The sequence below is a fragment of the Panulirus ornatus genome, chromosome 11, assembly GCF_036320965.1.
Source record: "Panulirus ornatus isolate Po-2019 chromosome 11, ASM3632096v1, whole genome shotgun sequence".
Taxonomy (NCBI): Eukaryota; Metazoa; Arthropoda; class Malacostraca; order Decapoda; family Palinuridae; genus Panulirus; species Panulirus ornatus.
In genome coordinates, this window is record NC_092234.1 from 46,611,896 (window position 1) to 46,638,011 (window position 26,116).

The 26,116-nt window shown below is 36.5% G+C and overlaps 1 protein-coding gene across 7 annotated transcripts in view; it reads right to left on the reverse strand.

Annotated features, from left to right (window-relative positions):
- The window catches only part of PRL-1 (PRL-1 phosphatase), a 105,865-nt gene that overhangs the window by 12,042 nt on the left and 67,707 nt on the right, over positions 1-26,116 (reverse strand). For 4 of the 7 annotated variants that reach the window (XM_071666899.1, XM_071666898.1, XM_071666900.1 and 1 more), the window contains exons 2-3: positions 22,466-23,391; positions 2,573-2,704 (exon numbers count right to left, since the gene is read on the reverse strand). In XM_071666899.1, the coding sequence (XP_071523000.1) occupies positions 2,573-2,704; positions 22,466-22,597 (264 nt within the window). In that variant the 5' untranslated portion in view covers positions 22,598-23,391. The remainder of the gene's footprint in view (positions 1-2,572; positions 2,705-22,465; positions 23,392-26,116) is intronic. The other 3 variants (XM_071666903.1, XM_071666904.1, XM_071666902.1) reach the window with 1 other exon arrangement.

Below are 26,116 nucleotides of genomic sequence, written 5' to 3' on the forward strand. Positions count from 1 at the left end.
AAAAAAAGCCACATTCGTTCATATTCAGTCTCTGGCTGTCATGTACAATGCACTGAAACCACAGCTTCCTTTCCACATCTCACAGACCTTTCCATGGTTTACCCCATATGCTCCACATGCCTTGATTCAATCCACTGACAGCACATCCACCCCGGTATACCACATCATTCCAATTCAATCTATTCCTCACACGCCTTTCATCCTCCTGCAAGTTCAGGCCCCAATCACTCAAAATCTTTATCACTCCATCCTTCCACCTCCAATTTGGTCTCCCGCTTCTCCTTCTTCCCTACACCTCTAACACATACATCCTTTTATCAATCTTTCCTCACTCACTCTCAGTCTCATGACAGGTAGAGACTGTGAACTAATGTGGCCTTTGTTGACTTTTCCTAGCACTACATTGCATGCGGGGGGGAGGGGGAGGTCATTTCATGTGTGGCGGGGTGGTGACAGGAATGAATAAAGGCAGCAAATATGAATTATGTACATGTGTATATATGTATATATCTGAGTATATATATATATATATATATATATATATATATATATATATATATATATATATATATATATATATATATATATATATATATTATCCCTGGGGATAGGGGATTAAGAATACTTCCCACGTATTTCCTTCGTGTCGTAGAAGGCGACTAAAAGGGGAGGGAGCGGGGGGCTGGAAATCCTCCCCTCTCATTTTTTTTTTAATTTTCCAAAAGAAGGAACAGAGGGGGCCAGGTGAGGATATTCCAAAAAAGGCCCAGTCCTCTGTTCTTAACGCTACCTCGCTGATGCGGGAAATTTCGAATAGTTTAAAAGAAAGATATATATATATATATATATATATATATATATATATATATATATATATATATATATGGTAAATTATATGGGAGGGTATTGATTGAGAGGGTGAAGGCATGTACAGAGCATCAGATTGGGGAAGAGCAGTGTGGTTTCAGAAGTGGTAGAGGATGTGTGGATCAGGTGTTTGCTTTGAAGAATGTATGTGAGAAATACTTAGAAAAGCAAATGGATTTGTATGTAGCATTTATGGATCTGGAGAAGGCATATGATAGAGTTGATAGAGATGCTCTGTGGAAGGTATTAAGAATATATGGTGTGGGAGGCAAGTTGTTAGAAGCAGTGAAAAGTTTTTATCGAGGATGTAAGGCATGTGTACGTGTAGGAAGAGAGGAAAGTGATTGGTTCTCAGTGAATGTAGGTTTGCGGCAGGGGTGTGTGATGTCTCCATGGTTGTTTAATTTGTTTATGGATGGGGTTGTTAGGGAGGTAAATGCAAGAGTTTTGGAAAGAGGGGCAAGTATGAAGTCTGTTGGGGATGAGAGACCTTGGGAAGTGAGTCAGTTGTTGTTCGCTGATGATACAGCGCTGGTGGCTGATTCATGTGAGAAACTGCAGAAGCTGGTGACTGAGTTTGGTAAAGTGTGTGAAAGAAGAAAGTTAAGAGTAAATGTGAATAAGAGCAAGGTAATTAGGTACAGTAGGGTTGAGGGTCAAGTCAATTGGGAAGTAAGTTTGAATGGAGAAAAACTGGAGGAAGTAAAGTGTTTTAGATATCTGGGAGTGGATCTGGCAGCGGATGGAACCATGGAAGCGGAAGTGGATCATAGGGTGGGAGAGGGGGCGAAAATCCTGGGAGCCTTGAAGAATGTGTGGAAGTCGAGAACATTATCTCGGAAAGCAAAAATGGGTATGTTTGAAGGAATAATGGTTCCAACAATGTTGTATGGTTGCGAGGCGTGGGCTATGGATAGAGTTGTGCACAGGAGGATGGATGTGCTGGAAATGAGATGTTTGAGGACAATGTGTGGTGTGAGGTGGTTTGATCGAGTATAAAATTTATGAATATACAAATAGTACTCACTGATTTGCTCATCATCATCAATTTCCGATGTCATCCTGCCCAACAAAAACAGTACAAATGCAAGAAACAAAAAAAATCATACATTTTCTTCCTCTCCTCAACATCCGATTGCCGCCCCTACATTAGCAAGGTAGAGCCAGGAAACAGACGAAGAAAGGCCACATCCATACACAAGCTGTTGTGTAATATACCAAAACCACAGCTCCTTATTCATTTCCAAGCCCCACAGACCTTTCTATGGTTTACCCTGGACGTTTCACATACTCTGGTTCATTCCAATGATAGCATGTTGACCACAGTATACTACATCATTCCAATGCACTCTATTCTGTGTATGACTTTTACCCTCCTGCATGTCCAGGCCACAACTGCACAAAATCTTTTTCACTTAATCCTTCCATCTCCCTTGTTCCCTTCACTTCTAACAAGTCCATTCCTACACAGTTTCATCCAATTCATACCATACACAAAATGGGATTATCAAAATAATAACTTGCTGCAATCAACTGCTCCATACAAAGTAAGAGTAAGCAATACCAGGTTTCATCAGAAACGCTAATACTCAACCATCATTTTTTTTTTTTTTTTTTTTTATACTTTGTCGCTGTCTCCCGCGTTTGCGAGGTAGCGCAAGGAAACAACCATCATACAGTAGCAAAATGTAAAAGCACTCCTCACCTCAGCAGGAGGAAATGTTCCATCATCAAACACCAAGTCCATCACAGAAATTCCCGCCTGCTTCAGTTCATCTGTTTTGTAAGTTGGTTCACAAACTCGAACCACATCATGCACACCATGCTTCATCAATTCCTGTGAAGAGAAAATTATCAATTCTGCTTCATTCTAAATTCTAAATCTTATACTAGTAGTAAGTCTTATTACTCCTGGGTTAAAGGATACTCTATACCATGCTACTGACCTTTATTTCTAGGTAAGGAATTTTCTATATCATACTATCTATCATAATTTCTCTATTTCTAATTTCATGGGGTGTATCAAGTACAGCCTCTGCAACATCACTCACACATATCCTCTACACACGCCCATTATGCTAAAAGTGAAGCAAGAACTTCAACATTCATAATAAGTCCTTTACATACTATACTTTGAAAACTAGACACTAAGTTAATTCATTAAATGAGATTTGTGCTCCCACTTACAAAGTTAGTCACTTTATCACTTCAAACCCTTTACTGTGCAGCTATATCAAAGACTGGTTCCCAAAAAGTGGCAATTACCCAAAAAATAAAACTATCTAATTGACCTTTCCTATTAATATCTGAACACTGACACAAGGTGCAGTGTCTGTATCCGACACATACATTCCTTAATATACATATTAGGTAATTAAAATTAATTTCCAGCTTTTCATATGTTCACAATTTCCTAAATTAGCAAGGTAGTGCTAAGATGAATTACCAGTACATCACCATAAAATATCAACAAAACCTTTTGTATTACACTTTTAGCAATGAAAGTTATATCTTTTCTGGCAATAAGGGTAATTTTAGCCCAAAAATCTTTTTGTTTCAAAGTTCAATAAAATAAACAAACATTCTATATTTCAAATAATCATGGAAAATATCTCAATGTTTTCTCTAGACATTAGATACCCAATAAATATGAAATGAGTTAACAGAAAATCTTTAAAAACTGTCATCATTTAACAGCTTATTTCCATATTACATTCTATATATCTATTTATTAATTTTACTTTTTCACTGCCTCCCGCGTTAGCGAGGTAGCGCAAGGAAACAGACGAAAGAATGGCCCAAACCACCCATAAACACATGTATATAAATACAATATTGATTATTTAACGGCTTAATTAAGAGTCATAAAAACCACCAAACAATATTTCAACCTCAAATTTGTAATCAGCATGAAAACTATTCCTTGCAGTGAGATTTTGGGGCAAATCAATTTTCATGGAAAAAACATTGAAAATTGCAGGTAATAGTCCAGGGTAATTTTTAGCTCAAAAATTTTTTTTTTTTTTTTTAATAGTCCAGGGTAATTTTTAGCTCAAAAATTTTTGTCTCAAAATCAAAAGAAAACCTAATCAATTCTGTACATCAAATAATCATAGAAAATATCGCATAATGATTCATCTAGGGAAATACATACCCAATAAATATGAAGCAGCGAGTCATCAGAAAACCTTAAAAAATTTTGATTATTTAATAACAATTACAAGTCATAAAAATCCCCAATTACTATTTCAACCTCAAATTCGTAATCAGCATGAAAATTATTCCTTAGAGTGAGATTTTGAGGCAAATCAATTTCCGTGAGAAAAAAATCAAAATTTTAAGCTCAAAAATCTTTTTCTTTCAAAATCAAAATAAAACCTAATCAAACAATTCTGTTCATCAAATAATCATATAAAATATCTCGTAAAGATTCATATAGGAAATACATACTCAATAAATATGTAGCAAGTCATCAGAAAACCTTACTATATTGTGATTATTTAACGACTTAATTACAAGTCATATAAACCGCCAAACAATATTTCAACCTCAAATTCGTAATCAGCATGAAAACTATTCCTTGCAGTGAGATTTTCAGACAAAACGATTTTCATGAAAAAAACATCGAAAACTGCAGGTAATAGTCCAGGGTAAGATTTAGCTCAAAAATCGTTTTCTTACAAAATCAAAAGAAAACCTAATCAAACAATTCTATACATCAAATAATCATAGAAAATATCTCATAATGATTCATCTAGGAAATACATAACCAATAAATTTGAAGCGAGTCATCAGAAAACCTTAAAAAATTGTGATTATCTAACAACTTAATAAAGAGTCATAAAAATAGCCAAACAATATTTCAACCTCAAATTTGTAATCAGCATGAAAACTATTCCTTACAGTGAGATTTTGAGGCAGATCGATAATTAGGAGAAAAACATTAAAAATTGCAGGTGATTTTAAGCTCAGAAATATTTTTATCTCAAAATCAAAAGAAAACCTAATCAAGCAATCCTATACATCAAGTAACTGTAGAAAATCTCAATGATTCATCTAGGCAATATATACCCAATAAATATGAAGCGATTCATCATAAAACCTTACAATATTGTAATTATTTAACGATAATTACAAGTAATAAAATGCTAAACAATATTTCAACCTCAAATTCAGAATCAGCATGAAAACTATTCCTTACAGTGAAATTTTGGGGGGAATCTATCTTCATGAGAAAATAATCGAAAATTGCAGAAATTGTCCAAGGTGATTCTTAGCTGAAAAATCTTATTACAAAATCAAAATGAAACCTAACCAAACAATTCTATACATCAAATAATCATAGAAAATATCTCAATGATTCAGCTACAAAATACATATCAAACAAAATTGTGATTATTTAACGACTTAAAAGTATATAAACCACAAAATATTTCAACCACAAATTCATAATAAGCATGAAAATTATTCCTTACAGTGACATTTTGATGCAAATCTATTTTCATGAAAAAAAAAAATTGCAGGTAATTGTACAGGGAGATTTAATCTTTTGCTCAAAAATCTTTGTCTCAAAATCAAAAGAAAACCTAATCAAACAATTCTCTACATCAAACAATCATAGAAAATATCTCAATGATTCATCTTGGCAATACATACCCAATAAATATGAAGCAACTCATCAGAAACCCTTGCAATATTGTGATTATTTAACGGCTTAATTACAAGTAAAAAAAATGACCAAACAATATTTTAACCTGAAATTCGAAATCAGCATGAAAACTATTCCTAGAGTGAGATTTTGAGGCAAATCAATTTCGTGAGAAAAAACGAAAATTCCAGGTAATAGTCCAGGGTAATTTTTAGCTAAAAAAATCTTTTTGTTTCAAAATCAAAATAAAACCTACTCAATTCTATTCATCAAATAATCATACAAAATGTCTCGTAATGATTCATATAAGAAATACATACCCAATAAATATGAAGCGAGTCATCAGAATACTTTAAAATATTGAATATTTAACGACTTAATTACGAGTCATAAAAACCGCCAAACAACATTTCACCTCAAATTCACAATCAGCATGAAAACAATTCCTTACAGTGAGATTGTGTGGCAAATCGATTATCATGAGAAAAACATCGAACATTTCAGGTAATAGTCCAGGGTAATTTTTAGCTAAAAAATCTTTTTGTCTTAAAATCAAATGAAAACCTAATCAAACAATTCTATACAACAAATAATCATAGAAATTATCTCATAATGATTCATCTAGGCGATACATATGCAATAAATATAAAGCAAGTCATCAGATAACCTTAAAAAATTGTGATTATTTAACGACTTAAATAAGAGTCATAAAACCACCAAACAATATTTCAACCACAAATTCGTAATCAGCATGAAAATTATTCCTGAGAGTGAGATTTTGAGGCAAATCAATTTCCGTGAGAAAAAAATCAAAATTTCCAGGTAATAGTCCACGGTAATTTTAAGCTCAAAAATCTTTTTCTTTCAAAATCAAAAGAAAACCTAATCAAACAATTCTATTCATCAAGTAATCATAGAAAATATCTTGTAATGATTCATATAGGAAATACATACCCAATAAATATGTAGCAAGTCATCAGAAAACCTTACTATATTGTGATTATTTAACGACTTAATCACAAGTCATAAAAACCGCCAAACAATATTTCAACCTCAAATTTGCAATCAGCATGAAAACTATTCCTTGCAGTGAGATTTTCAGACAAATCAATTTTCATGAAAAAAACATCGAAAACTACAGGTAATAGTCCAGGGTAATTTTTGGCTCAAAAATCTTTTTCTTTCAAAATCAAAAGAAAACCTAATCAAACAATTCTATGCATCAAATAATCATAGAAAATATCTCATAATGATTCATCTAGGAAATACATAACCAATAAATATGAAGAGAGTCATCAGAAAACCTTACAATATTGTGATTATTTAATGGCTTAATTACGAGTCAAAAAAACGACCAAACAATATTTCAACCCCAAATTCGAAATCAGCATGAAAACTATTCCTTGCAGTGAGATTTCGGGGCAAATCAATTTTCATGGAAAAAACATTGAAAATTGCAGGTAATAGTCCAGGGTAATTTTTAGCTCAAAAATCTTTTTGTCTCAAAATCAAAAGAAAACCTAATCAAACAATTCTATACATCAAATAATCATAGAAAATATCTCAATGATTCATCTAGGGAAATACATACCCAATAAATATGAAGCGAGTTTCAGAAAACCTTAAAAAATTTTGATTATTTAATAACTTAATTACAAGTCATAAATACCCCCAAATACTATTTCAACCTCAAATTCGTAATCAGCATGAAAATTATTCCTTAGAGTGAGACCTTGAGGCAAATCGATTTCGTGAGAAAAAACGAAAATTCCAGGTAATAGTCCAGGGTAATTTTTAGCTAAAAAAATCTTTTTGTTTCAAAATCAAAATAAAACCTACTCAAACAATTTTATTCATCAAATAATCATACAAAATGTCTCGTAATGATTCATATAAGAAATACATACCCAATACATATGAAGCGAGTCATCAGAATACTTTAAAATATTGAATATTTAACGACTTAATTACAAGTCATAAAAACCGCCAAACAACATTTCACCTCAAACTCATAATCAGCATGAAAACAATTCCTTACAGTGAGATTGTGTGGCAAATCGATTATCATGAGAAAAACATCGAACATTTCAGGTAATAGTCCAGGGTAATTTTTAGCTAAAAAATCTTTTTGTCTTAAAATCAAATGAAAACCTAATCAAACAATTCTATACAACAAATAATCATAGAAATTATCTCATAATGATTCATCTAGGCGATACATACGCAATAAATATAAAGCAAGTCATCAGATAACCTTAAAAAATTGTGATTATTTAACGACTTAAATAAGAGTCATAAAACCACCAAACAATATTTCAACCACAAATTCGTAATCAGCATGAAAATTATTCCCGAAAGTGAGATTTTGAGGCAAATCAATTTCCGTGAGAAAAAAAATCAAAATTTCCAGGTAATAGTCCACGGTAATTTTAAGCTCAAAAATCTTTTTCTTTCAAAATCAAAAGAAAACCTAATCAAACAATTCTATTCATCAAGTAATCATAGAAAATATCTCGTAATGATTCATATAGGAAATACATACCCAATAAATATGTAGCAAGTCATCAGAAAACCTTACTATATTGTGATTATTTAACGACTTAATCACAAGTCATAAAAACCGCCAAACAATATTTCAACCTCAAATTCGTAATCAGCATGAAAACTATTCCTTGCAGTGAGATTTTCAGACAAATCGATTTTCATGAAAAAAACATCGAAAACTACAGGTAATAGTCCAGGGTAATTTTTGGCTCAAAAATCTTTTTCTTTCAAAATCAAAAGAAAACCTAATCAAACAATTCTATACATCAAATAATCATAGAAAATATCTCATAATGATTCATCTAGGAAATACATAACCAATAAATATGAAGAGAGTCATCAGAAAACCTTACAATATTGTGATTATTTAATGGCTTAATTACGAGTCAAAAAAACGACCAAACAATATTTCAACCTCAAATTCAAAATCAGCATGAAAACTATTCCTTGCAGTGAGATTTTGGGGCAAATCAATTTTCATGGAAAAAACATTGAAAATTGCAGGTAATAGTCCAGGGTAATTTTTAGCTCAAAAATCTTTTTGTCTCAAAATCAAAAGACAACCTAATCAAACAATTCTATACATCAAATAATCATAGAAAATATCTCAATGATACATCTAGGGAAATACATACCCAATAAATATGAAGCGAGTCGTCAGAAAACCTTAAAAAATTTTGATTATTTAATAACTTAATTACAAGTCATAAATACCCCCAAATACTATTTCAACCTCAAATTCGTAATCAGCATGAGAAATTATTCCTTAGAGTGAGACTTTGGGGCAAATCGATTTCGTGAGAAAAAAACGAAAATTCCAGGTAATAGTCCAGGGTAATTTTTAGCTAAAAAAATCTTTTTGTTTCAAAATCAAAATAAAACCTACTCAAACAATTTTATTCATCAAATAATCATACAAAATGTCTCGTAATGATTCATATAAGAAATACATACCCAATACATATGAAGCGAGTCATCAGAATACTTTAAAATATTGAATATTTAACGACTTAATTACAAGTCATAAAAACCGCCAAACAACATTTCACCTCAAACTCATAATCAGCATGAAAACAATTCCTTACAGTGAGATTGTGTGGCAAATCGATTATCATGAGAAAAACATCGAACATTTCAGGTAATAGTCCAGGGTAATTTTTAGCTAAAAAATCTTTTTGTCTTAAAATCAAATGAAAACCTAATCAAACAATTCTATACAACAAATAATCATAGAAATTATCTCATAATGATTCATCTACGCGATACATACGCAATAAATATAAAGCAAGTCATCAGATAACCTTAACAAATTGTGATTATTTAACGACTTAAATAAGAGTCATAAAACCACTAAACAATATTTCAACCACAAATTCGTAATCAGCATGAAAATTATTCCCGAAAGTGAGATTTTGGGGCAAATCAATTTCCGTGAGAAAAAAAATCAAAATTTCCACGGTAATTTTAAGCTCAAAAATCTTTTTCTTTCAAAATCAAAAGAAAACCTAATCAAACAATTCTATTCATCAAGTAATCATAGAAAATATCTCGTAATGATTCATATAGGAAATACATACCCAATAAATATGTAGCAAGTCATCAGAAAACCTTACTATGTTGTGATTATTTAACGACTTAATCACAAGTCATAAAAACCGCCAAACAATATTTCAACCTCGAATTTGTAATCAGCATGAAAACTATTCCTTGCAGTGAGATTTTCAGACAAATCAATTTTCATGAAAAAAACATCGAAAACTACAGGTAATAGTCCAGGGTAATTTTTGGCTCAAAAATCTTTTTCTTTCAAAATCAAAAGAAAACCTAATCAAACAATTCTATACATCAAATAATCATAGAAAATATCTCATAATGATTCATCTAGGAAATACATAACCAATAAATCTGAAGAGAGTCATCAGAAAACCTTACAACATTGTGATTATCTAATGGCTTAATTACGAGTCAAAAAAAACGACCAAACAATATTTCAACTTCAAATTCAAAATCAGCATGAAAACTATTCCTTGCAGTGAGATCTTGGGGCAAATCAATTTTCATGGAAAAAACATTGAAAATTGCAGGTAATAGTCCAGGGTAATTTTTACCTCAAAAATCTTTTTGTCTCAAAATCAAAAGAAAACCTAATCAAACAATTCTATACATCAAATAATCATAGAAAATATCTCAATGATTCATCTAGGGAAACACATACCCAATAAATATGAAGCGAGCCATCAGAAAACCTTAAAAAATTTTGATTATTTAATAACTTAATTACAAGTCATAAATACCCCCAAATACTATTTCAACCTCAAATTCGTAAACAGCATGAAAATTATTCCTTAGAGTGAGATTTTGAAGCAAATCGATTTCGTGAGAAAAAACGAAAATTCCAGGTAATAGTCCAGGGTAATTCTTAGCTAAAAAATCTATTTGTTTCAAAATCAAAATAAAACCTACTCAAACAATTCTATTCATCACATAATCATACAAAATGTCTCGTAATGATTCATATAAGAAATACATACCCAATAAATATGAAGCGAGTCATCAGAATACTTTAAAATATTGAATATTTAACGACTTAATTACGAGTCATAAAAACCGCCAAACAACATTTCACCTCAAATTCACAATCAGCATGAAAACAATTCCTTACAGTGAGATTGTGTTGCAAATCGATTATCATGAGAAAAACATCGAAAATTTCAGGTAATAGTCCAGGGTAATTTTTAGCTAAAAAATCTTTTTGTCTTAAAATCAAATGAAAACCTAATCAAACAATTCTATACAACAAATAATCATAGAAATTATCTCATAATGATTCATCTAGGCGATACATATGCAATAAATATAAAGCAAGTCATCAGATAACCTTAAAAAATTGTGATTATTTAACGACTTAAATAAGAGTCATAAAACCACCAAACAATATTTCAACCACAAATTCGTAATCAGCATGAAAACTATTCCTGAGAGTGAGATTTTCAGGCAAATCAATTTCCGTGAGAAAAAAATCAAAATTTCCAGGTAATAGTCCACGGTAATTTTAAGCTCAAAAATCTTTTTCTTTCAAAATCAAAAGAAAACCTAATCAAACAATTCTATTCATCAAGTAATCATAGAAAATATCTTGTAATGATTCATATAGGAAATACATACCCAATAAATATGTAGCAAGTCATCAGAAAACCTTACTATGTTGTGATTATTTAACGACTTAATCACAAGTCATAAAAACCGCCAAACAATATTTCAACCTCGAATTCGTAATCAGCATGAAAACTATTCCTTGCAGTGAGATTTTCAGACAAATCGATTTTCATGAAAAAAACATCGAAAACTACAGGTAATAGTCCAGGGTAATTTTAAGCTCAAAAATCTTTTTCTTTCAAAATCAAAATAAAACCTAATCAAACAATTCTATGCATCAAATAATCATAGAAAATATCTCGTAATGATTCACATACGAAATACATACCCAATAAATATGTAGCAAGTCATCAGAAAACCTTACTATATTGTGATTATTTAACGACTTAATCACAAGCCATAAAAACCGCCAAACAATATTTCAACCTCAAATTCGTAATCAGCATGAAAACTATTCCTTGCAGTGAGATTTTCAGTCAAATCGATTTTCATGAAAAAAACATCGAAAACTACAGGTAATAGTCCAGGGTAATTTTTGGCTCAAAAATCTTTTTCTTTCAAAATCAAAAGAAAACCTAATCAAACAATTCTATACATCAAATAATCATAGAAAATATCTTATAATGATTCATATAGGAAATACATAACCAATAAATTTGAAGAGAGTCATCAGAAAACCTTACAATATTGTGATTATTTAATGGCTTAATTACGAGTCAAAAAAAACGACCAAACAATATTTCAACCTCAAATTCGAAATCAGCATGAAAACTATTCCTTGCAGTGAGATTTTGGGGCAAATTTATTTTCACGAAAAAAACATCAAAAATTGCAAGTAATAATAGTCCAGGGTAATTTTTAGCTCAAAAATCTTTTTTTCTCAAAATCAAAAGAAAACCTAATCAAACAATTCTATACATCAAATAATCACAGAAAATATCTCAACGATTCATCTAGGAAATACATACCCAATAAATATGAAGCGAGTAATCAGAAAACCTTAAAAAAATTGAGATCATTTAATAACTTAATTACAAGACATAAATACCACCAAACAATATTTCGACCTCAAATTCGTAATCAGCAAGAAAACTATTCCCAATTCCTTGCAGTGAGATTTTGGGGCAAATCTATTGTGAATTTTTAACTTAATTATATCTATATTTCATTATACTTTGTTGGTCTCCCGCTTTAGCAAGGTAGTGCAAGAAAACAGAAGTAAGAATGGCCAAACCCACCCACATACACCCGTATATACATACATGTCCACACACGCAAATATACATATCTACATATTTCAACGTATACATATATACGTACATACACAGACATATATACACATGTACATAATTCATACTTGCGGCCCTTATTCATGCCTGTTGCCACCCCGCCACATGTGAAAATGACACACCCCTTCCCCCGCAAGCTTGCAATTGCAAGGTAGCGCTAAAAAAACAACACAGGCCATATTCGTTCACAGTCTCTAGCTGTCATGTATAATGCACCGAAACCAGAGCTCCCTTTCTGCAACCAGGCCCCACAAAACTTTCCATGGTTTACCCCAGATGCTTCACATGCCCTGGTTCTATCCATTGACAGCACATCGACCCCAGTACACCACATCGTTCCAATTCTCTATTCCTTGCATGCCTTTCACCCCTCAGGATGTTCAGGCCCCGATCACTCAAAATCTTTTTCACTCCATCCTTCCACCTCCAATTTGGTCATCCACTTCTCCACGATCCCTCCACCTCTGACATATATCCTCTTTGTCAATCTTTCCTCACTTATTCTCTCCATGTGACCAAACCATTTCAATACATCCTCTTCTGCTCTCTCAACCACACTCTTTTTATTACCACACATCTCTCTTACCCTTTCATTACTTACTCGATCAAACCACCTCACACCTCATACTGTCCTCAAACATCTCATTTCCAACACATCCACCCTCCTCTGCACAACCCTATCTATAAACCACGCCTCGCAACCATATAACATTGATGGAACCACTATTCCTTCAAACATAACCATTTTTGCTTTCCGAGATAATGTTCTCGCCTTCCACAAATTCTTCAGTGCTCCCAGAATCTTCAACCCCTGCCCCACCGTGACTCACTTCCTCTTCCATGGTTCCATCCAATGCCAAATCCACTCCCAGATATCTAAAACACTTCCCTTCCTCCCGTTTTTCTCCATTCAAACTTACCTCCCAATTGGCTTGTCCCTCAACCCTACTGTACCTAATAACCTTGCTCTTATTCATATTTGCTCTCAGCTCTCTTCTTTCACATACTTAACCAAACTCAGTCACCAGCTTCTGCAGATTCTCACCCAAATCAGCCACCAGCGCTGTATCATCAGTGAACAACAAATGACTCACTTCCTAAGCTCTCTTATCCACAACAGACTGTGCATATTTGCCCCTCTCTCCAAAACTCCTCCATTCACCTCCCTAACAACCCCAACCATAAACAAATTAAACAACCATGCAGCATCACACACTCCTGCCACAAACAGACATTCACAGGGAACCAATTACTTTCCTCTCTTCCTACTCGTACACATGCCTTACATCCTCGATAAAAACTTTTCACTGCTTCTAGCAATTTGCCTCCCACACCATATACTCTTAATACCTTCCACAGAGAATATCTATCAACTCTCTCATATGCCTTCTCCAGATCCATAATTGCTACATACAAATCCATTTGTTTTTCTAAGTATTTCTCACATACATTCTTCAAAGCAAACACCTGATCCAAACATCCTCTACCACTTCTGAAACCATACTGCTCTTCCCCAATCTGATACTTTGTACATGCCTTCACCGTCTCAATCAATACCCTTCCACATAATTTCCCAGGAATACTAAACAAACTTATGCCTCTGTAATTTGAACACTCACCTTTATCCCCTTTGCCTTTGTACAATGACACTATGCATGCATTCCAGTCAACAACAGTCAACCCCTTTTTTAATAAATTCCATTGCAGTACCATCCAAGCTCGGCACCTTGCCAGCTTTCATCTTCCACAAAGCTTTCACTACCTCTTCTCTGTTTACCAAACCATTCTCCCTGACCCCTCTCACTTAATAACCGCCAAACAAAATTTCAAACGTTCACATTCAGCATGAAAACTACTCTTTTTACTAAGTTTAACGTAAATTTATTACCGTGAAAAAATACCAAAAATGGCAGGTCATTGTTTCTAGTAATTTTTAGCCCAAAAATCTTTTTGTTTGAAAATGAAAATAAAACTCTTCTATACTTCAAATAATCAAGGAAAATATCTTGATCCATCAAGGCTACATAACCAATAAAGCGAGTTGAGAAAAACAAAAAAAATTGTGAATATTTAACTTCATTACACGTCATAAAGACTGCCCAACAATATTTCAACCCCAAATTTGTAATCAGCATGAAAAATATTCCTCATAATGACTTAAGATGCATATGTACTTTCCAAAGAAAAAAAAGATATATATTTATTGTATCTAATCGCTGTCTCCCACATAGGAAACAGACTAAGAATGGCCAAACCCACCCACATACACATGTATATACATAAAAGCCTACACATGCACATATAGCTACCTATACATTTCAACATATACATGCATACACAGACAAATAACCATGTACATATCCATACTTGCTGCCTTTATCAATTCCCGTCACCACCCCACCACACACGAAACAGCACACACACACACACAAACCAACACCCCCGGTGAGGTAGCACTGGGAAAAGACAAAAGGGCCACATTCGTTCACACTCAGTCTCTAGCTGTCATGTGTAATGCACCAAAACCACAGCTTCCTTTCTACATCCAGGCCCCACATGCTTTACATGCCCTGGTTCAATCCACTGACAGCACATCGACGACGGTACACCACATTGTTCCAGTTCACTATTCCTTGTTCGCCTTCACCCTCCTGTATGTTCTGGCCCTGATTGCTCAAAATCTTTTTCAGTCTGACACATATATCCTCTTTATCAACCTTTCCTCACTCATTCTCTCCATGTGACCACATCACTTCACTACACCCTCCTCTGCTCTCTCAACCACACTTTTTATTACCACACATCTCTCTTACCCTCACAACCGTATGACATCGTTGGAACCACTATCCCTCCAAACATACCCATATTTGCTCTCAAAGATAACGTTCTTGCCTTCCACACATTCTTCAATGCTCCCAGAACCTTCGCCCCCTCCCCAAAAAACATTTCAAAAACAAATTTGCATTCACCATGAAAACTATTCCTTATACTGAGAGTTTGACACAAATTTATTACCCTGAAAATACCAAAATTTGCAGATAATAGTTCAGGGTAATCTTTAGCCCAAAAATCTTCTTTCACAATGAAAATATAACAATCAGGATGAAAAATATTCTTCATACAAAGAAATCTATCTTAGAAAAATGTGAAAAATTGCAGGCAAATAAGAGTATTTTTCAAAAAAATACTTTCTTATTTCAAAAATAAAATATAAGAAAACACTTCCATACTTCAAATAATCTGGGGATATATCTTAAAATGTGTGATGTCTCCATGGTTGTTTAATTTGTTTATGGATGGGGTTGTTAGGGAGGTAAATGCAAGAGTCTTGGAAAGAGGGGCAAGTATGAAGTCTGTTGGGGATGAGAGAGCTTGGGAAGTGAGTCAGTTGTTGTTCGCTGATGATACAGCGCTGGTGGCGGATTCATGTGAGAAACTGCAGAAGCTGGTGACTGAGTTTGGTAAAGTGTGTGGAAGAAGAAAGTTAAGAGTAAATGTGAATAAGAGCAAGGTTATTAGGTACAGTAGGGTTGAGGGCCAAGTCAATTGGGAGGTGAGTTTGTATGGTGAAAAACTGGAGGAAGTGAAGTGTTTTAGATATCTGGGAGTGGATCTGTCAGCGGATGGAACCATGGAAGCGGAAGTGGATCATAGGGTGGGGGAGGGGGCGAAAATTTTGGGAGCCTTGAAAAATGTGTGGAAGTCGAGAACATTATCCCGGAAAGCAAAAATGGGTATGTTTGAAGGAATAGTAGTTCCAACAATGTTGTATGGTTGCGAGGCGTGGGCTATGGATAGAGTTGTGCGCAGGAGGATGGATGTGCTGGAAATGAGATGTCTGAGGATAATGTGTGGTGTGAGGTGGTTTGATCGAGTAAGTAACGTAAGGGTAAGAGAGATGTGTGGAAATAAAAAGAGCGTGGTTGAGAGAGCAGAAGAGGGTGTTTTAAAATGGTTTGGGCACATGGAGAGAATGAGTGAGGAAAGATTGACCAAGAGGATATATGTGTCGGAGGTGGAGGGAACGAGGAGAAGAGGGAGACCAAATTGGAGGTGGAAAGATGGAGTGAAAAAGATTTTGTGTGATCGGGGCCTGAACATGCAGGAGGGTGAAAGGAGGGCAAGGAATAGAGTGAATTGGAGCGATGTGGTATACAGGGGTTGACGTGCTGTCAGTGGATTGAATCAAGGCATGTGAAGCGTCCGGGGTAAACCATGGAAAGCTGTGTAGGTATGTATATTTGTGTGTGTGGACGTGTGTATGTACATGTGTATGGGGGGGGTTGGGCCATTTCTTTCGTCTGTTTCCTTGCGCTACCTCGCAAACGCGGGAGACAGCGACAAAGTATAAAAAAAAAAAAAAAAAAAAAAAAAAATATCTTAAAATCATTCTCCAATCCAATAGTAAATATGAAGCAAAAGATTTTTTTTTTAATGTAATGACCTAAGTACACTGTTAAGGAAAGAATAACTCCCCGAAAACTTTCATCCCCACATTTGCATTCAACTTGAGTGTTTACACTGAGGTTGTAAAGCAAATGAATTTCCCTGAAAAAAGAACCAAAAATTGCAAGGAGCTTTTAAGACCATAAATTTGTTTCAAATTGATACATAATGATCAAACACTTTTATACTCGAAATTATCATAGAGAATATAATCCTTCCCCTACATGGCATATACCTAATAAATAGAAAATGAATGATTACTTTGTAAAACTAATGCTTTAACGATTCAATTACCAGAGTTAATGACACCCAAAATATAATTTAACCCAAGAGTCATATTCAGTATAAATAATATTTCTTACAGATTTTCCAGGAAATCTATTAACCTTAGGAAAGTAGCAAAAATTGCAGGTATTAGAGTTCAGGGTATTTTGAGCATGAAATATTTTACGCTTAAAATTCAAATATAACAATAAAATGCTTCTATGCCTCATACAATCATGGAATATATCATACAATCCTTCTCCAAGCCAAGAGATACCTAGTACATATTTTGCAAATTAAAAAGTATTAAATGTAACCACTCAAGCACATTTCTTTGATCACTCTACTACACAACTTAGCAGGTACGTACAAAAAATCTGCAGCTCAAACACTCACCTTTGTCCCCCTGTCTTTATTCAAATAGCACTGTACATGCATCCTGCCAATCCTAAGGCAACTCATCATGATCCATACTTACGCTGAAAATCATAAATAACCAAACAACATTGTCACCCCCTTTCTTAAGAAATTCATCTACAGTACCATATACCTCAACCAGCTTGCTACATTTCATCTTACACAAGGTTTTCACCACCGCTTCCCACAACATTCATTTACATACCTCTCCAACCAAAACACCTTATATCTGCCATCTATCAACATGTTCAATTTCTCAAAAATTCTCTCCATCCCCTATTCATCTCTGCACTCCCTGCGCCACTTCCCATTTGCCCCCTTCACTAATTTTCCCATTAGTTCTCTTGTTTTCTTTAAACCTCCTTCCAAATTAACATCTTTTTCTCCCTGTGGCTTGCTTGATACTTACTCACACAAACTCTCCTTTACCCTTGTTTTCAGCCCCTGCACCTCCCTCGTGACCTCCTCTTCCTTTCTCTTGCAAATATATCAATCACTTGCACTCCTACCCTGTAACACAAAAACGCTTTTGTTTTCTCTTTCAATACCAGCTTAACTTTCGTCTTACCACCACTCATTACCCTTTCTCACCTGCCAACTTCCCACATACCACACCCTTCTCTTGCACATGCCAGGACTGGTTCTCTAAATACTTACCATTACAATTCACTCCCATAGCTTCAGTTACACTTATCTTTTACCATTCTACACAATCTCTCTTGGTACTTCTTTACATACAAATCTTTTCCAAGCTCTCTTACCATCCTCGTCTCAATCATAACATTTCCTCTTATCAACACCTCTAGATATTCCTAATCACGTCTTTTCAACAAAAACTACACAAGCTGTTCACCACATCTATTCACCTCAATGAATACCTCATACCCTTCCCTCTATTATACCTTCAACTGCCACATTACTCACTCTTGCATTTCAGTCACCTACGACTAATATCTATCAAAACTGCCAAAACACTCCCTCTGTTGCTTCAAATGTATACTCATCATGTACATATTCATGCTTGCCTTCATCCATTCCTGTCACTACCCCACCCAACAGGAAACAGCATTGCTACCCCTCACTTCTGCAAGGTAGCGTAAGGAAAAGAGACAAGAAGGCAACATTCGTTCACACTCAGTCTTTAGCTGTCATGTGTAATGTAACGAAACCACAGCCTGAGCCAGGTACCCATTTTTGACCAACCCCTAGGGGTGGATGAACAGCTGGGTTGACTGTGGATCGACTGCTGTCACCAGGATTCCAACCTGGGAAGCCCGTGAATGAGTCATGGTCACGAACATTAACTGCTACACCACAGGAGTGCATAAATACATACTCTCTCTTCCCCCACACCTGGTGGATGCCCCATGTCAGACGTAACACCAGAAAACTGATGAAACTGCTCACACTCATTCTCTAGCTGTCATGTGTAATGGATCAAAACCACAGACATCTATCCACATCCAAGCCCCACAGACCTTTCCATGGTTTACCCCAGACATTTCAGATGCCCTGGTTCTGTCTAATGGCAGCACGTTGACCCAATATAATAAATCATTCCAATTTTCTCTATTCCATACATACCTTTCACCCTCCTTCATGTTCATGCCCAAATAATACAATCTTTTTACTCCTTTCCATCTCCAATTTGGCCTCTCCATTCTTCCTAGTTCCCTCTCTGTCATCATTTCCTCACTCATTCTCTCAATATGTCCAAACCACTTCAACAAAACCTTCTACTATCTCAACCACACCCTTTCAAATACCACACATCTCTTATTCTTTCATCTCTTACATGATCAAATCACCTCAAACATTTCATTTCCAACACATCCATCCTCCTCCACACAACCCTATCTATAGCCCAAGCATTGCAATCATATATCATTGGGACCACTATTCTTTAAAACACACCATTTTTGCCCACCAAGATAATGTCTCCTCTTTCCCTGGGGATGGGGAGAAAGAATAAAGCCCATGTATTCCCAGCGTGTCATATAGAGGGCAACTAAGAAGGGAGTAGGTGGCTGGAAATCATCCCTTCCGGAATTACTTTTCAAAAGAAGGAAAACAGAACAATGAGCCAGGTGAGAAATTTTCTCTCGAAGGCTCTGTCATCTGTTCTTAACACTACACTGAAAGAAATGGTGAGCATGTATATCCAATATTTTCTTTTTTTTTTTAATACCAATTGCCATTTCCTGCATCAGCAAGGTAGCACCAAAGAACAGAGGACCATGCCACAGAAGGAATATCCTAACTTGGACCCCTTCTCTGTTCCTTCTTCTGGAAAATTGAAAATGAGAAGGGAGGATTTCCAGCTGCCCGATCCCTCCCCTTTTAGTTGCCTTCTATGACATGCAGGGAATAAGTGGGAAGTATTCTTTCTCCTCTATCCCCAGGGATATATATATATATATCAGTTGTTCGCAGATGATACAGCGCTGGTGGCTGATTCAGGTGAGAAACTGCAGAAGCTGGTGACTGAGTTTCGTAAAGTGTGTGAAAGAAGAAAGCTGAGAGTAAAAGTGAATAAGAGCGAGGTTATTAGGTACATGTTAGCAAGGTAGCACAAGGAAACAGAAGTAAGAATGGCCCAACCCATCCACATACACATGTATATACATACACGTCCACACGCAAATATACACACCTATACATCTCAACATATACACACACATATATATATATATATATATATATATATATATATATATATATATATATATATATTATATATATATATATATATATATATATTCTCCCCTTATATATTTTTTTTTTTTTGCCGGTCTCCCGCATTTGCGAGGTAGCGCAAGGAAACAGACGAAAGAAATGGCCCAACCCACCCCCATACACATGTATATACATACGTCCACACACGCAAATATACATACCTACACAGCTTTCCATGGTTTACCTCAGACGCTTCACATGTCCTGATTCAATCCAATGACAGCACGTCAACCCCGGTATACCACATCGATCCAATTCACTCTATTCCTTGCCCTCCTTTCACCCTCCTGCATGTTCAGGCCCCGATCACACAAAATCTTTTTCACTCCATCTTTCCACCTCCAATTTGGTCTCCCACTTCTCCTCGTTTCCTCCACTTCCGACACATATATCCTCTTGGTCAATCTTTCCTCACTCATTCTCTCCATGTGCCCAAACCATTTCAAAACACCCTCTTCTGCTCTCTCAACCTAGCTCATCTTATTTCCAAACATCTCTCTTACCCTTACATTACTTACTCGATCAAACCACCTCACACCACACATTGTCCTCAAACATCTCATTTCCAGCACATCCACCCTCCTGCGCACAACTCTATCCATAGCCCACGCCTCGCAACCATACAACATTGTTGGAACCCCTATTCCTTCAAACATACCCATTTTTGCTTTCCGAGATAATGTTCTCGAGTTCCACACATTCTTCAAGGCTCCCAGGATTTTCGCCCCCTCCCCCACCCAATGATTCACTTCCGCTTCCATGGTTCCATCTGCTGCCAGATCCACTCCAAGACATCTAAAACACTTTACTTCCTCCAGTTTTTCTCCATTCAAACTTACCTCCCAATTGACTTGACCCTCAACCCTACTGTACCTAATAACCTTGCTCTTATTCACATTTACTCTTAACTTTCTTCTTTCACACACTTTACCAAACTCAGTCACCAGCTTCTGCAGTTTCTCACATGAATCAGCCACCAGTGCTGTATCATCAGCGAACAACAACTGACTCACTTCCCAAGCTCTCTCATCCACAACAGACTTCATACTTGCCCCTCTTTCCAAAACTCTTGCATTCACCTCCCTAACAACCCCATCCATAAACAAATTAAACAACCATGGAGACATCACACGCCCCTGCCGCAAACCTACATTCACTGAGAACCAATCACTTTCCTCTCTTCCTACACGTACACATGCTCTGTGGAAGGTATTAAGAATATATGGTGTGGGAGGCAAGTTGTTAGAAGCAGTGAAAAGCTTTTATCGAGGATGTGAGGCATGTTCAGGCCCCGATCACTCAAAATCTTTTTCACCTCATCTGTCCACCTAAAATTTGGTCTCCCACTTCTCGTTCCTCCCACCTCTGACACATATATCCTCTTTGTCAATCTTTCCTCATTCATTCTCTCCATGTGACCAAACCATTTCAAAACACCCTCTTCTGCTCTCTCAACCACACTCTTTTTATCACCACACATCTCTCTTACCCTTTCATTACTTACTCGACCAAACCACCTCACACCCCATATTGTCCTCAAACATCTCATTTCCAGCACATCCAACCTCCTCTGCACAACTCTATCTAAAGCCCACGCCTCGCAACCATATAATCATTTTCTTTATCATACATGATCGCTATTTCCCGCACCAGCGAGATAGCACCAGGAAACAGACGAAGAACGGTCCATCCACTCATATACATACATGTGTACATAAATGCCCACATACACAAACATAACATATACCTACACAGACATTACATACATACAAATGTACATATTCTTACTTGCTTGCCTTCATCCATTCCTGTTGCTACCCCACCCCACAGGAAAACAGTATTGCTATCCCCTGCTTCAGTAAGGAAAGGCCAGCAACACAGACAAAAAGGCCACATTCGTTCACACTCAGTCTCTAGCTGTCATGTGTAATGCACCGAAATCACAGCTCCCTATCCATATTCTTTTGTCAAGTCGTGGTTACTTTTCAAGGAGGTAGATGCCATTCATTAACTAGATTATATGCATGCTAACCATGGACTATATAATAAATATCAGTGTATCAAATGAAATACAAGGAAAAGCAAAGTAACTCCTTACCTCAATGTAGGTCTGCATGGTTGCATCAGTGGGTCGATCTGTGATAAGGAAGCGCATGTTCTTATATTCAATTTCGGAGGGCGCAGGTCTGATGCTACTCTTGGATCTCATGTTTGCACTGTTTGCACTCATAACGCTAGTACAAACGTATGTGGGCAGTAGTAGTATACACTGTTTTGCAGATGAGGGGTTTTACTTAGTAGGAGCTTGGAAGTACTTCTGCTTGAGGTGATGTTAAGGGATGATGGCGATGAATGATAATATCAAGAGGTAGGCTGGACACCTTCCAACAAATGAGACCTCTTTAACTTGGGATGATGCTGTGCGAGATCTCTTCTCAATAATTACAAATATATATATCTTATATATGTGTATATACGTATTTATAAAAAAAGGCCGTTATCTGATATTATACACCGTTCCACAATCATGCTATATATACACACACAATTATAACACACTCACTTTGGCTCTTCAAAGATAAAAACTGAATAGTAAAAAGCTTGAAGAGGATGGAGCTAGTGAAGGAAGGGACTGGTAGGAGGCAGCGTTGAAGAACTTGAGCTTCCTCCACCAGACGTGGTGATGATCCCTAATTTTGATTTTGCCGAAAGTGCTGCCGAAGATCAAGACCTCTCCTGCAGAACCTAGGCCAGAGAGACCATAAAGCAGAAGGGCAGCAGTGGCAGCAGCAGCAGCAGACGACAACGCAGCCACAGGGGACCCGCTTATTTTCACGCCTTCACTTTACCCCATCACCAAGTTCAGTCTCCCACTATTCACACTATGACACTCAGACAATGCACACTCAGATTGGCATGTGAAGCAGGATACTTTTTGGCTTATTTGATGTGATATTGTGCCTTGCAGAATTCGCCAGAGCCCTTAAGTAGCTCCATAAGTGTGTAGCCTCGCCCACTGGACAGCTGCAAAGAAAAAGACATAACTTGTGTGGTATTACTGCGATAAATTTGCTGGTATTCAATTAACAAAGCATATCACTATTCCTATCACTTAACCATGTTCTTACCAGAAAAAAATAAAAAAATTCAGTCTAAGTTTGTATTTCCTTGAAGAGAGATTTCACCTCTTACCTGGAATCAACTGGTCTGCCTTAATCTGTAACTCATATATAAAATGCTTCGCATTAACAACCACATAGTCTAAGTAAAACCTGTGCACCTGGCAGCCATATGTAAACTGCTCTTTTATGTACAAGATCTTAAACTGGCTACTGTATCCATATTTGCAAGTCTAACACAAATTAAGGGTAGATTCTTTTTTCTATTTTTGCTGAGATGGCACAGAGAGCTTAAGCCCTAATCAAGGCCATCCCATTAATGCTGCAGATGTGTCAGGGATAGAGGAACGAGAAGTGGGAGACCAAATTGAAGGTGGAAGGATGGAGTGAAAAAGATTTCGAGTAATCAGGGCCTGAACATACAGGAGGGCGAAAGGCAGCAAATAACAGAGTGAATTGGAACGACGTGGTACACTGGGGCCGACGTGCTGTCAATAAATTAAACCGGGCATGTAAAGCTTCTGGGGTAAACCATGGAAAGTTTCGTGGGGCCTGGATGTGGAAAGGGAGCTGTGGTTTCGATGCATTGCACATGACAGAGACTGTGAACGAACGTGGCCTTTTTCGTCTTTTCCTTGCTCGACCTCTGAAACAGATATCCTCTTAGCCAATCTTTCCTCACTCATTCTCTCCATGTGAACAAGCCATTTCAATACACCCTCATCTGCTCTCTCAACCGCACTCTTTCTATTTCCAACCATCTCTTACCCTTTCATTACTTACTCAATCAAACCACCTCACACCACATATTGTCCTCAAACATCTCATTTCCAAAACATCCATCCTCATCCACACACCCTATATATAGCCCATGCCTCATAACCATATAACATTGTTGGAACCACTATTCCTTCAAACATAACCATTTTTGCTCTCAGGGATAACAGTCTCGCCCTCCTCCGCACATTCTTCAACGCTCCCAAAACCATCGCCCCCTCCCCCACCCTGTGACTTACTTCCGCTTCCATGGTTCCATCCGCTGCTAAATCCACTCCCAGATATCTAAAACACTTCGCTTCCTCCAGTTTTTCTCCATTCAAACTTACCTCCCAATTAACTTGCCCCTCAACCCTACTGCACCTAATAACCTTGCTCTTATTCACATTTACTCTCACTTTACCAAACTCAAGTCACCAACCTCTGCAGTTTCTCACCCATGTCAGCCACCAGCCCTGTATCATCAGCGAACAACTAACCAATTCACATCCCAAGCCCTCTCATCCACAACAGACTGCACACTTGTCCCTCTCCAAAGCTCTTGCATTCACCTCCCTAACAACCCCATCCATAAACAAATTAAACAACCATGCAGACATCTCGCACCCCTGCCACAAACAGACATTCACTGGGAACCAATTACTTTCCTCTCTTCCTACTCATACACATACCTTACACCTTGGTAAAGAATTTTCACTGCTTCTAGTAACTTACCACCCGCACCATTCACTCTTAATACCTTAGACAAATCATCTCTGTCAACCCTATCATATGACTCCTCCAGATCCATAAATGCTACATACAAATCCATTTGTTTTTCTTAGTATTTCTCAAATACATTCTTCAAAGCAAACACCTGATCTACACATCCTCTACCACTTCTGAAACCACACAGCTCTTCCCCAATCTGATGATCTGTACATGCCTACACCCTCTCAATCAATACCCTCCTATATAATTTCCCAGAAATACTCAACAAACTTATGCCTCTGTAATTTGAACATCCACCTTTGTCCCCTTTGCCTTTGTACAATGGCACTATACATGCATTCTGCCAATCCTCAGGCACTCCACCATGAATGATACACTAAATGTCCTCACCAACCAGTCAAAAAGTCACCCCCTTTTTATAAAAAATTCCACAGCAATACCATCCAAACCCGCCACCTTGCCGGCCTTCATCTTCCGCAAAGCTTTCACTACTTCTTCACTGTTTACCAAATCATTCTCCCTAACCCTCTCACTTCGCACACCACCTCAACCAAAACACCCTATCTATATCTGCCACTCTATCATTAAAAACATTTAACAAACCTTCAAAATACTCACTCCATCTCCTGCTCACTTTACTACTACTCGTTATTACCTCCCCATTTGCCCCTTTCACCGACGTTCCCATTTGTTCTCTTGTCTTACGCACTTTATTTACCTCCTTCCAAAACATTTTTTTATTTACCCTAAAAAATAATTATATTCTAACCCCAACTCTCAATTGCCTTCTTTTTCACCTCTTGCACCTTTCTCTTGACCTCCTGCCTCTTTCTTTTATACATCTCCCAGTCATTTGCACTATTTCCCTGGAAAAATCATCCAAAAGCCTTTCTCTTCTCTTTCACTAAGTCTTACTTCTTCATCCCACCACTCACTATCCTTTCTAATCTGCCCACCTACCATCTTTCTCATGCCACAGACATTTTTTGCGCAAGCCATCAATGCTTTCCTAAATACATCCCATTCCTCCCCCACTCCCCTTACGTCATTTGCTGTCACCATTTTCCATTCTGCACTCAATCTCTCCTGGTACTTCCTCACACAAGTCTCTTTTCCAAGCTCACTTACTCTCACCACTCTCT